The sequence below is a fragment of the Rhinatrema bivittatum genome, chromosome 9 (genome assembly GCF_901001135.1).
Source record: "Rhinatrema bivittatum chromosome 9, aRhiBiv1.1, whole genome shotgun sequence".
Lineage (NCBI taxonomy): Eukaryota > Metazoa > Chordata > Amphibia > Gymnophiona > Rhinatrematidae > Rhinatrema > Rhinatrema bivittatum.
The window spans coordinates 267570123-267583688 of NC_042623.1; the positions used below are offsets into that span (position 1 = coordinate 267570123).

Below are 13566 nucleotides of genomic sequence, written 5' to 3' on the forward strand. Positions count from 1 at the left end.
CTATAGTGCCTATGCCCTAGACAGGTATTTTAATACCTATGGGAGGGCCACCTACTATCTCGGGGTGGGGATTAGGTATGAGCGTCGGGGGTTGGGGGCCACTTTCGCATTCCACATGAGACCTACGGAAAGAACAGTGGTCTCTAGTGAAGATTTGCTGGCCGTTGGAGTGAGGAAACTCACTCCAAGAAGAGATTTGGGCAATGTTCTCTCCACCTAGCTTGATGGACACTCTACCTGGGCAACAACAAGCTAGGTGGAGAGAATGTAGCCCAAATCTCTTCTTGGAGTGAGTTTCCTCACTCCGACGGCCAGCAAATCTTCACTAGAGACCACTGTTCTTTCCGTAGGTCTCATGTGGAATGCGAAAGTGGCCCCCAACCCCCGACGCTCATACCTAATCCCCACCCCGAGTTAGTAGGTGGCCCTCCCATAGGGGTTAAAATACCTGTCTAGGGCAAATTAACCTGTTTCTTAAATCAAGAGTATCCAAATATAGCTAATGAATATTCACTGTAGAAATCCTGAAAACCAAATCTGTTTGTAATCTGAGGACAGATTAGTACAACCTTATGCAATACTCCGCATTTAATTTGCATGTGGTACTAAAGAGCAGTAATATAGACAATATGGAATGATAGTGATCAAACCATGCAAACATGTCACTTAAAAATTGTATTCATTTATTTAAACCCCACAACTATCCAATGTGCTAAGCAAAGTATAAGTTCCACATTCATAAAAATTAGATAATTAAATAAAACACACAGTATTCAGCCAATATGCTTAGATACTGTTTGACTGTATATTTTAAATTTACAAAATCAGATCATAACAAGGACTTGCAAATGCCTATGTGAAAAAATGTGTTTTTTCACAAGTCTGTGAGCATGCCTCTATTCACAAACTACCTGTGAATTGGTTCCAGAGTTGAGGACCAGCAAATATAACCATTCTTACCCTTGTCTCATATAACCAAGCTGCTCAAAGAGAAGAAATTGCCAACCTATTCTGTCCTTCAGACCTTAATGCATGTGATGGCCTATAGCAGGGGTCAGGAACCTTTTTGGCTGAGAGAGCCATAAACGCCACATATTTTAAAATGTAATTCCATGAGAGCCATACAATATGTTTAAAACTAAATACAAGTAAATGTGTGCATTTTATGTAAGATCACACTTTTAAAGTACAATAAGTCTCTGAAAATATTACACCAGGCCTTAAGACACCAATACATCTCCTATTAGGAAAACGGACCAAGTCAGGCTGCTATAGAGTCCTACACAGAAACTACACGCCAGCAGAAAACCTCACCTGAATCACGTGCTGTCCCTCACCTAACATAGAATAAAGAGACCAAAACGCATAACAAGAAGCATGCAGACAAAAACTGAATTGGAAACTGCAACAAGCCAGAGTCTCTGTATGCAGTGTAACAAAGGAAAAAAGAAACATCACACATCCTTATAAAACAAATCAAGAAATATAAAATCATCAGCAGTAAAACTGTACTAACAAAAAGAACATATTTCGAAACAGCTGATGAGTGGAATATCCAATAATTAAAAACTCATATAAAACATTTCCAGATACCAACAAAATATTTCAAAATAGCAGACACAAAGATCCAGTAATGAAAAATAATAAGGATACAAAAATTTTTTTGCTCTGCATACCTGGGAACATTTGATATCCAGGTGTCCTGAGATTGTTCTGAATTAGCAGGAGGTGGGGTGGTTTGCTTGGAACTTTCTCCTCTCTCAGTCACATACCAGCGCTCTCTCTCACACTGGCTCTCAATGACACACCTATACACACATGCTCTCAGTCACTCACATATACAAATGTTTTTTTCTCTCTCACTTATATAGGCTCTTAATTACACATTTACACACATGCTGTCTATCTTTTCACGCTTACACACACACAGGCTTTCAATCACATAAATACATGCTGTCTTTTTCTCTCACACACAGACTCTCATTCACATGCTTACAAACATGTCCTCTCTTTCTCTCATTTACACACAGGCTCTCAATCACATACTCACATGCTCCCTCACCTAAATCAGCTCTCAATCACACACATACACACATGGTCTCTCTCTCTCATTTAAACACAGGCTCTCAATCACATACTCACATGCTCCCTCACCTAAATCAGCTCTCAATCACACAGACACACATGGTCTCTCTCCCTCATTTAAACACAGGCTCTCAATCACATACTCACATGCTCCATCACCTAAACCAGCTGTCAATCAGACACAGACACACATGATCTCTCTCTTACTTATACACACAGGCTCTTAATCATACATACACATGATCTCTCTCACACACAAAGGATCTCAATCATACACACATACTCTTTCAAACAAACAGGTTTTCAATTACAAACTTACACATACAGGTTCCCAATGGTAAACTTACATTCATGCTCTCTCTCTCACAGGCAGGATCTCAATCACAGACATACTCTCTTTCACATACAGGCTCTCAATCATTCACATACATGCAATCTCTCACTCACACACACAGGATCTCAAACACACATGCTTGCTCGCTCATTCATTCACTCTCTCTCTCCCCCTTCCCCCCCCCCGGGAACTCGCGGCAGCAGCAGCCACCTCCCAACGCTAACCTTCTTCATTTTCAGCCCTCGCGGAGGCGAAGGCGGAGTCCCATCGGCCGCGGTTGAAGATTTTCATTTTCCTCCGAGCCGCGCTGCAGTCTTCTTCCCGTCGGACACTAGCGTGCCTGCGCGGGTCTTCCCGCGCAGGCACCCGATGCTCTCCACTTCCTCTTCCGGGCCGCGGGAAGAAGAGAGCACCGGCGTGCTCTCTTCTTCCCGCGGCCCGGAAGAGGAAGTGGAGAGCATCGGGTGCCTGCGCGGGTCACCCGATGACTCCAGCGCTGGCACCCGGCTGACACCCGATGACTCCCGCGCAGGCACCCGGATGACTCCAGTCGGCGTGCTCTCTTCTCCTCCCCCCCGCGGCCCGGAAGAGGAAGTGGTGAGCATCGGGTGCCTGCGCGGAAGAAGAGACCACGCTAGTGTGGTCTCTTCTTCCCGGGCAGGCACCCGATGCTCTCCACTTCCTCTTCCGGGCCGCGGGGGGGGGGAGAAGAGAGCACGCCGGTGCCGCTGACTCCAGCTGTCCTGCCGCGTTCCGCCCGGGCTGACAGCATTTTAAGCCCGGGCGGCGGAGGACCGGGGAGCAGCTGGGTCAGCGGGGAACCGCGAAGTATGGCGACACTTGTCTGCGAGCCAGATGCAGCCCTCAAAAGAGCCATATCTGGCTCGCGAGCCATGGGTTCCCGACCCCTGGCCTATAGCAATGTCCTAAAAATAGCAAGAGCTTCTTTGGGGTTTATGGATTCAAACCAATATCTTACATTTTACTTGCTTGTAAATAAGCAGCCTGTGCAAGGATGTGAAACAGGCAAAATATGCTCAGAAATATATGTCCTAGCTAATATATGAATGATAGCATTTTGGACAGATTAATGCTTATAAAGTATAATAAGTAGACCCAAATACAACAAATTACTATAATCTAACAGAGAGATGGCCAAAGCACACAGAACTTACTGATTTTCATTCACACTCAAATGAGGTTTCAGTATGCGCCGCATACGAAACTTGAAAAATACTGATTTCACTACAGCCTTGATGACCAATTCACTGAACGCATTGTGGGAATAAATGTAAGCGAAGACCTTCCAAGAAATATTACTTCAGTTTTTTTCTAAATTCAATGTCAGTTTGTAGGTAGACATCCAGTGCTAAATAGACTAAATGCATTAAAATACAAGTGACAACACATCCTGAAGAAAAGATGTAATTGGAACAAAAAATTTCACTTCATTGGCATAAAGACCTAAACCAGAAAGTACCTTAACATACCGTAAGTACCATATAAATGTTACATAAGAGTGATGATAATTTGGATCCCTATAGGACCTCGGTCACAATGGGTACAAAGTAGATGTAGAATCACCAGCTTTCACCTGCTGTTGGCACCAGGCAGGATAAGATTTGAACCATTTCAATACCAATGAAGTAATGCCCATTTCAGTTAAATACATAAACAAATTATATTGATTGTGTCAAATGCTGATGAAAAATTGAGCAGCACCAAAAGAAAGTTCCCTCCATGATCAAAACCCTGGAAAAAAATCTCAAAGCTTGATAATAAAAGCAATTCAGTATTTTAGGCTAGGTGAAATCTAAAATGATTCTGACCTAGGAGGATATTCTTATCCAGTCCCTTTGTTGTTTTTAAAACAACTGTCTCAACGACCTTTGCTAAAAAAAAAAAAAAAAAAGAAAGAAAGGTAAGAGAATCACCGATAATTAGCAAGTGGCTACGAGTCAAGTGTGATCTTCTTAATGAATTAAACGATGCTTGCTTAAATTGTGACGGATAAATTAACTAAATAGGCCATATTTTTAATTTTTAATTAAGATTTATAAATTGCCTTCCAGATTTTAGAAAAATCACTCAAAACAATGTACAAGTTAAACAAATAAACAATAAACTTATACAATACAAATATATTAAATACTGTAAACCAGACTAGAGGAACATCATTTTTCCTCATTGCAGTGCTAATCCAAATTAATAAGCTGTTAACTCTATCGCTGATCAATTACAGATAGAAATTAACATCCATGAGCTATTGTTTTCACTCCCTTATGAAATCCCATCAAGTTTTTATCTTAGCTCAGAGGTAAAATGTTCTATAACTTTGGAATACTTACAGATAAACTCGATTTTGAATACAAACATGCTTAAATGCTTTAGTGGGAGGAAATTGAAACCAAGATTTATAATTTATTCTCAGACATCTACTGCTAGACCATCGCTGCAAATTATTCTTTAGATGGGGAGAACAAGGACCATTCAAATACTCCGCATTATTTCCTCTCAGAACTTTCAACAGCACAATTGCACATAGGTTCATTGGACAAAAAGTGTTATAAACCTTAGAGGAAACTAAAGAGAAATTATTCCATTGACACCTCTCAACCTGTAACACTGGCGTTAAACAGTGCTAAAAATTGGAATACAAATCAATTACTTAAAAAGATATTTCCCCACAATAAACGATAATTACAATAATTTTCTGATTAAAGAAGCAAGCAAATTGTTTACTATAGTGACAATCAACAGTGAAATCATCTGTCAATGCCTTCATCTCCTAAACAATTCCTGAGGACAGTTAATCATAATTTGAATCTTTATAAAACCAGATTCTTAAAATAGGAAGTTACCTTTATCTTGCTTCTATTCTTGCATACAGGATAGAAAGCCTAGTAACAGGGGTCTTTGGGCCTCATTTTCCAAGCACTTTACCGCGTGCGATAAATTCGCAAATCGCGTCGGAGTGAGGACGCTCACTCCAAGAGGAGATTTGGGCAACATTCTCTCCACCTAGCATGTTGTTGCCCAGGTAGAGTGTCCATCAAGCTAGGTAGAGAGAACGTTGCCCAAACCACTTCTTGGAGTGAGCGTCCTCACTCCGACGGCCAGCAAATCTGCACTAGAGACCACTGTTCTGTCCGTAGGTCTCATGTGGAATGCGAAAGTGGCCCCCAACCCCCGACGCTCATACCTAATCCCCACCCCGAGTTAGTAGGTAGCCCTCCCATAGGGATTCAAATACCTATGTAGGGCATAGGCACTATAGTAAGTCTCTCTCTCTCTCTCTCTCTCTCTCTCTTGAAACAGGCTGTCTGGGACTATCGTGGCCCGCGATGATTGAAGTCCAAAAACCAGCAAATATCGTGCACCGCGATAAAAGACTGAATGAATCATCGCACACTGGGAAAACATCGTGTGTGGCGCTAATGTTTTCGCAAATGGCGAAAACATTAGCGCCACACACGATGTTTCCCCACTGCACGAAAGAAGCCTCATTTGCATTGGTAACGCCCCCTAATGCGTTACCAATGCGATATTGGAAAATGAGGCCCTTTGTTAAGCTAATAAAAAAAAAGCACTATAATTCCTACCTGTGGTGAAGACCTCGTAGCTTGCAGCTTTCAGTTAACATCATTGTCACCTGAACTTCAGAAGCATGTTCTAATAGTAAAAATAAATAAACAAACAAAAATGATTTGTAGCCACAATAACATTTTGAAAATATTACAGAACACGGAAAAAACTAAAGTAAAAACTGTAACTTTAGTTGTAAAAATAAAATATGGTGTTTGTATTTGGGCAGATAACACAATGCATATTTCTCAATAAGTGCTGTAAATATTCATCTGCGGTATCTTACTATCCAGCACTTGAAGAAAACATGCAGGCTCTAGCAGTCTCTCTAGTTAGAGATCATACGGGATTGACTTAATACACTGATTTTGTCAAACCAGTTTTATTCATTCTCATGTACATATCAATATTAGAATCCCCTCACATTCTTTAGAAAAACTGAAATTTTTCTTTAGAAAAAATCTAGAAATTTGGAAGAAATCAGACTCATCTCCCTATAGACGAAAATGCAAGAGAATGACATTCAATGTGCACACACTTCAAAAATAGAATTGGAACTGAGGTCAATTAATGAGGTCATGTATCATCATTATGAAAGGCCTCCTAAAATGAAAATGAAAATTTATTTTTTTTTATTTTATATTGAAATTGCACATTTTTACAGAACTAAAGTTCAGAGAAAATCAGATAAATCAAAAGATCAATAAAGAAACCATCTTTTCTGTAGAAATTGAACATTATCTGAAAAGTTATAGGAAAATAGCAGGTCCAAGATTACAATGAGCAGTCATATCAAAAGTAACATCCCTTATACAATAAGATATAGCCGTAAAGAGTGTGACCCTTGGACTTAACTAAATACTGAACCCCTATGAATTTAAATTCAAGAATGCGAATCCAGATAAGTACGTAAATACTGCGGATCCATTAATATATATCTCAAATTCTGATATATTATCAAACATTTACATGGAAAACTTAAAATAAATTTTTCCCCTCCGTGCTATCACTTCATTTCTCATCAGTAGAAATTTTTTTTTTCTTGAGTGTTCTTAGTAACGTCCGGATATATCCAAACTCTCTGGCCATGAACATTATTAACTTGATTATGGAGGAACAATTTTAATACTGTATCTCTCTCTGTACTAAACACAAATGAGACCAATAAGGTAGCTCTAGCCTCTATGATCGTCTCTAAAGTTAAATCCAACAATGCTGTAATATTCTTGCTCTCCTTGTTGCAATTCTTCCTTTTTTCCTTTAAACATGGGTAGATAATATATCTTGGATATAGCAGGAATCCCTTCTTCAGGAAATTTCAAAACATTAATAAGATAACTTTTAAACAGATCTCGTGGGGATACCTCTTTCAATCTTGGAAAATTTAACACTCTTAGATTTACTCTCCTGATTTCATTTTCCAAGTTTTCCATTTTATTAAAGTGAATACTCTCTGATTTAACAAAGTTATTCTGAATTTCTTCAACCTTCTTTACTTTCTGCTCGATTTCTTTTACAGAATTTTCCAACGTTGAAACTTTAAAGTCCAACTTCTTGGTATTTTGTAAATTTTCTTTCAGAATACCAGTTAACACATTTATAGATTTGTCCATAGAGACAAGTACCTTCCATATTGCATCTAATATTATTTGAGGTTTAACCAAAGGAGGGTTGCAAATAATGTGTACCTCTGATTCAGCTTTTCCTGCTTCCATAGTGTCCCTGTCTGTGTCGTCCTGTTGCTGTGCCTCCATCTCCAAGCCCATGGAGCCTTGTATAACAGGGCTCACCAAAGGGGACAATGTTCCCATGTTCCTTCTCAGGGCTATAGCTCTTTGTGAGGCCGATTGCTCCTCCAGCCATTCTGCTGCTACTTCTCCTGGATTATAGAAACTTCCTGACGGTGGTTCCGGGGTGGTCAGAGCATCGAGGCTGAGAGATGTTTCCTCCACCAGGGAGCTCGGCATCTGCTCAACGTTGAGACCTCCTGCGGCTCCTTCCTCCGGTTTCTGGCCCATGGGGGCCGCCAAACGACTCGATTCGCGGTTGTCTAGCGTCGAAATTCGGCGTCAAGGTAAAAGACTATTTTACTTTTGCCTTTCTTTTTGTGTGAGGCATATCCAGGCAAAAGATAAAAGGAAATAAGGCAACTTTCAAAATTACCACGGAGTGAGGTTGTGTGCATCCACTCTATACGGCAGCCATCTTGGACCTCAGTCAAAATGAAAATTTAATTTTAAAGTAATTAAAGATAGACACATCCAAGGAATGATAACACCCCAGAATATTCAACAGACTGAAGCAGATTACTGAAATTAAAAGCATCTTTCCAATTCAATATTTAATAAGAATGAAAGAAGTGCCATGCTGGATCAGACCAAAGGTTTTCTGACCCCAACATCTTTTCTCCAACAGTAGCCAGTTGCTAAAAGTAGATCAAATTTCTTACTGCTTACTCCCTATTACAAGTGGACTTTTCCTCCAGAACATGTCCAGACTTTTTTTAATCCCAGCTATGCTAGTTACCTTGACCACAACCTCTGACAACAAATTCCATACCTTGGCTCTCCAAAGTATGCAAATCTATCTTATGCAGCATATTCATTATGGATATCCTTAAAAGCCAACTGGTTAGGTGTGCCTCAGGAGAGGGTTAGGAAACACTGAATTAAATATTTTCCCCAGTGTGTTAAATGTTAGCTCAAAGGAGTGTCCCCTAGTCCTAGATTTATTTGAAAGGGCAAATAGCCATTCCTTACTTAGCTGGTCTTCTCCACTCAGGATTCTGTAGACCTCAATAGTCTCTTCTTCAATCTGAAGAGCCCTGACTTATTTAGCCTTTCTTTACAAGGGAACTGTTCCTAGCCCTTAACAGTTTTTGTTGCTCTTCTCTGTACCTTTTCTAATTTCAATATGTCCTTTTTGAGATGGAGTGAAAAGAATTGCTCATAGTACTCCAAATGGGGCCACACCACCATTTATACAAAGGCATTATGATTATCTCAGTTTTATTCTCCATTCCTTTCCAAATAATTCCTAAAAGTTTTTAAAGCTTTTTTGGCCGCAACCATATACTGAGCTGAGGATTTCAACATGCTGTCCACAATGACTCCTAAATTCTTTTACTGGAGGATTACTATTAATGTTGAACTCATCGTGTATCTAAAATTAGGGTTATTTTTCTGTATGTGCATCACTTTGCAATTGTCCACATTAAATTTCATCTGCCATTTAGATGTCCATTTCTTCAGACTTGCAAGGTTCTTCCTGGTTCTTCAATCTATATATTTTAACTACTATAAATATTTCTGTGTCCTCTGCAAATTTGATTATTTCACTCATCACTCCCCTTTATAGATCATTAAGGAATAAGTTGAACAGCACTGATCCAAGGACAAATCCTAGGAGCATTCCACTATTCACCTTTCTCCATTGGGAAAACTAATCATTGTTTCCTGTCTTTTAACCAGTTATCAATCCATATTGATACAATACATCCCATGCTATGTCTTTTTTGTTTCCTGAGGAGTCTCTTATGACGGACCTCATTAAATGCCTTTTGAAAATCAAAATACACTATATTGATCAGTTTTCCTTTACCCACATGCTTATTTATACCTCAAAAGAATACTAATAGATTAATAAGGCATGGCTTCTTTCTTAAAACCATGCTGGCTCTTTCCCATGTTTATTCATATCACTAGTAATTTTGTTCTTAATTATAGTTTCCACAATTTTACCAGACACAGAGGTCAGGCTCACCGATCTGTAGTTGCTCAGGTCACCCACTTGCTACTCTTCAGACTTCAAGTATAGAGACAGATTTGGATGGTAGGTTACATATTACCAATAGTAGGTCTGCCATTTCAGTTCCTTTAGAACTCTGGGATGAATACCATCATATCTTGGTTATTTGTTACTATTTGTCAGTTTGATCTGGCTCTTCTTCCAGATTCACACTGATTTCATTCAGATTCTCTGAGTCACCACTTAGAAAAAACAGTTCAGGTGTGGGTATCTCTCAGTCATCCTCCTCTATAAAGACTGAAGCTAAGAATTAATTTAATTTTTCTGCTATGGCCTTCTCCTCCCTAAGAGCCTCTTCCCCCCTCCCTACCCCTCCTCCCCAGTTGTCTAACAGCCCAACCCCTTCGCAGATTTTTTGTTCTAATGTACTTGAAAAGGTTTTTATTAGTAGTTTTTGCCTCTTTGGCAAGTCTCTCCTCAAATTCTCTTTTGACCTGCTTTATTAGTGGTTTACATCTTTGGCAGTGATTTTGTACCTTCCTATTTTTCTCATTAAGACCTGCTTTCCATTATTAAAAAATGTTTTCGTCTTTGATATCCTCTTTCACAGAGCCATTTAGCCATGCTGGCAGTGGCTGCTGCTTCTTCTTCTGACCTTTCTTTATTTGTGGAATACTTCCAAAGCAGTGTTTTTTTAAATAGCCTCTATGCCTCACACAGACTTTTAACCTTTGTAACTGTTCCTTTTAGTCTTCCTCTAACTAGTATCCTCATCTTGTCATACTCTCCCCTCATTTTTTTCATTATGAAAAAAAAGCTCATAGTGAAAGATTAAAAGATTTGTTGCAATCCTCAGATTTTTTTTTAAGGTTATGTAATCTTTTATAGAAAAGGCTACTGAGTGTATACATCTTCCCGGTGGTAGGATATAGAAATGAAATACGGAATCACAGTAAAGATGTCATGATGAAAATACTTGCATTTAAAATGTGGCATTATAGAATTCTGAAGATTAGCTGAAAGGACAGGATCTCAAATTAATGTATTTGAAATATTTATTACATGCCCTTCTTACATTTAGGGCACGATACAGAAAAACAGACAAAATTACATAAAGTAAATGAAAGTGCATAAGATGACAACAGATAGAAGATCCCTGGAAGACAAGCTGGCTAAAAACGAGATTTGCTAGAGATTCTGGTGGCATACTATCTAGTATAGGAAGACATGACAGCGAGCAGAAGGGACAAAGGATAGAAAACAAAGTGGAAAATTAAGCAGAGAACTCACACACCATATTTACCAACCTTCATGGTGGCACTTGATGATAAATCCTTAAAACATTTTAGAGAATACTAGCTGGCTGTTTCCTGAGAAATAAAAGTATCTATTTCACTTAGATGCAGCTCCAGCACTGCTCTCTACATCAATGGTGGGGGTGGAAGGGAACTGGAACCAAAAAGTTACCAATAAGGGCCCTGACTTCAGCAGTCAGAGTAACAGATAAGTATGAAAACAATTAGGTCTGAAAGCTTGCTGGGCAGACTGGATGGGCCGTTTGGTCTTCTTCTGCCGTTACTTCTATGTCTATGTTTCTATGTATATCAGACATGAACAAGCCTAATGCTCAACTGATCTCCAATATACCACGTGCATTGAAAGAATCGTGACAAGGTTAAATTAATAATATAACAATCTGGAAAATGGGCAATACTAAAAGAAAAGCAAACACATCCACACTTAGGTCAACTGTGTTGGCTACTCTGTTACTCAACAGCACAGCAGTGGTTCCCAACCTTGTCCTGTAAGCACACCTAACCAGTTTGGTTTTCAGGATATCCTTAATGAATACGATATATTTACATAAAGGGGAGATCCAGTGGATGTAACTCTCTCATATATATGATTTCCTTCCCCCTTACTCAGGACTGTGACCCTAATCTCTGTAGTCGTAAGAAGCAGACGCTGGGGAAAATATTTTTTTAAATAGAACTTGTCAGCAGTATTAATATTTTACGGTTTGTCCAAACAAATATAAAAAATACAAGAAATGGATTTGGACTGAAAGAAGACCTTGAAATAAGATTAAAAGGTAAAGTGACTGAGCAAGGAAACATGGATCAATATTTTCAGTGCTTTAACTCAGTATTTCCCAAACCACACTTAATAATCAAACTGATTTTTCTGGGTAGCTGCAATGAATTTGCCTGAGAGTGTTAAATATGCTATGACAGAATGCCCTTTAGAAACCCTCAGAACACCTTACTAGACTGGTCCCAGCTGTCTGGGCCAGATTCACCTTAACGCAGGGCATTCTGGGTACAGGATGTCTCCTCTGAACAGGAATACAGCGTAGGCTCAGAGGAGAACAAGACATGACCCGGGAAGGGGGAGAAGGAGAAGGAAGCTCCTTATAACATAACTGACCTACTGATGTTATTTTGGTGAAGTACTGCAAGGTAAGAAAATCTGGAACTATGTTTATTGTGTTAAGAATAAAGTTGTGCAAGAGAACAGTCTGTGGCTGTCTTCCAGCCAGCCACAGACTGTTCATGCTTTGTGACACATGGTGTCAGTTCATAAGAATGTAAGACTTGCCATACTGGGTCAGACCAAAGATCCAGCAAACCCAGTAGGGATTACTAGGAAAGGAATGTTTCTGGAGGAAAAGTTTATTAACCATTATTAAGGTTGAGTTACAGAAATCTACTGCTTATTCTTGGGATAAGCAGGTTGGAATCTATCTACCTGGAATCAAGCCAGGTCACAAGTACCTGGCAGCTTGGGATCCTGCCAGAAACTTCGCCAAACCTTTTTTTAAACACAGTTACACTAACAGCTTTTATCACATCCTCTGGCAACAAATTCCAGAGCTTGTGTGTTGAGTAAAAAAAAAAATATCTTCTTTTATTAGTTTTAACTGTATTACCTAGTAACTTTCTTGTGTGTCCCCTGGTCTTTGTACTTTTTGAAAGTGTAAACTGATTAACATTTACTCATTCCATTCCACTCATTATTTTATAAACCTCTAACATATCTCCCCTCAGCCATCTCTTCTCCAAACTGAAAAGTTCTAACTCTTTAGCCTTTCTTCATAGTTGAACTGTTGTTCCATTCCCATCATTTTGGTTGCCCTTCCCTGTACATTTTCTAATTCTGCTATATCTTTTTTGAGATGTGGTGACCAGAACTGCACACAATAATCAAGATGAGGTTGCAGCATGGAGCAATACAGACGCATTATGACATTCTGTTTTATTCTCCATTCCTTTCCTAGTAATCCCTAGCATTCTATTTGCTTTCTTGGCTGCTGCACACTGAGAAGATTTCAACGTATTTTCAAAAATGACACTTTGATCCTTTTACTAAGTGGTGGGAATTTTATGCACTAAGGGGTAGATTTTCAAAAAAAGCGCGTTCGCGTACTTTTGTTTGCGCACCAGGCGCAAACAAAAGTACGCTGCATTTTATAAGATACGCGCGTAGCCGCACGTATCTTCTAAAATCCTGGATCGGCACGCGCAAGGCTGCCGATTTTGGGCAGCCGGTGCGCGCCGAGCCGCGCAGCCTCAGAGGGAACTTTCTCTCGCCCTCCCCTCCCCTTCTCCTCCCTTCCCCTACCTAACCCACCCCCCCCCCGGCCCTATCTAAACCCCCCCCTCTACCTTTATCCACGGATTTACGCCTCCCAGAGGGAGACGTAAATCCACGCGCGCCAGCGGGCTGCTGGCGCGCAGAGACTTGACCCGGGGGCGGTTCCAGAGGGCGCACCATGCTCCCGAAACGCCCTGGGCCAAAACCACGCCCCCAGTCCC

General features: G+C 40.0%; 1 protein-coding gene across 3 annotated transcripts in view; it reads right to left on the bottom strand.

Moving 5' to 3' along the window:
- Nucleotides 1–13566, bottom strand: part of RYK (receptor like tyrosine kinase) — a 532318-nt gene that overhangs the window by 205542 nt on the left and 313210 nt on the right. For all 3 annotated transcript variants that reach the window (XM_029615270.1, XM_029615268.1, XM_029615269.1), the window contains one exon: nucleotides 6022–6091. In XM_029615270.1, coding sequence (XP_029471130.1) covers nucleotides 6022–6091 — 70 coding nt within the window. The remainder of the gene's footprint in view (nucleotides 1–6021; nucleotides 6092–13566) is intronic.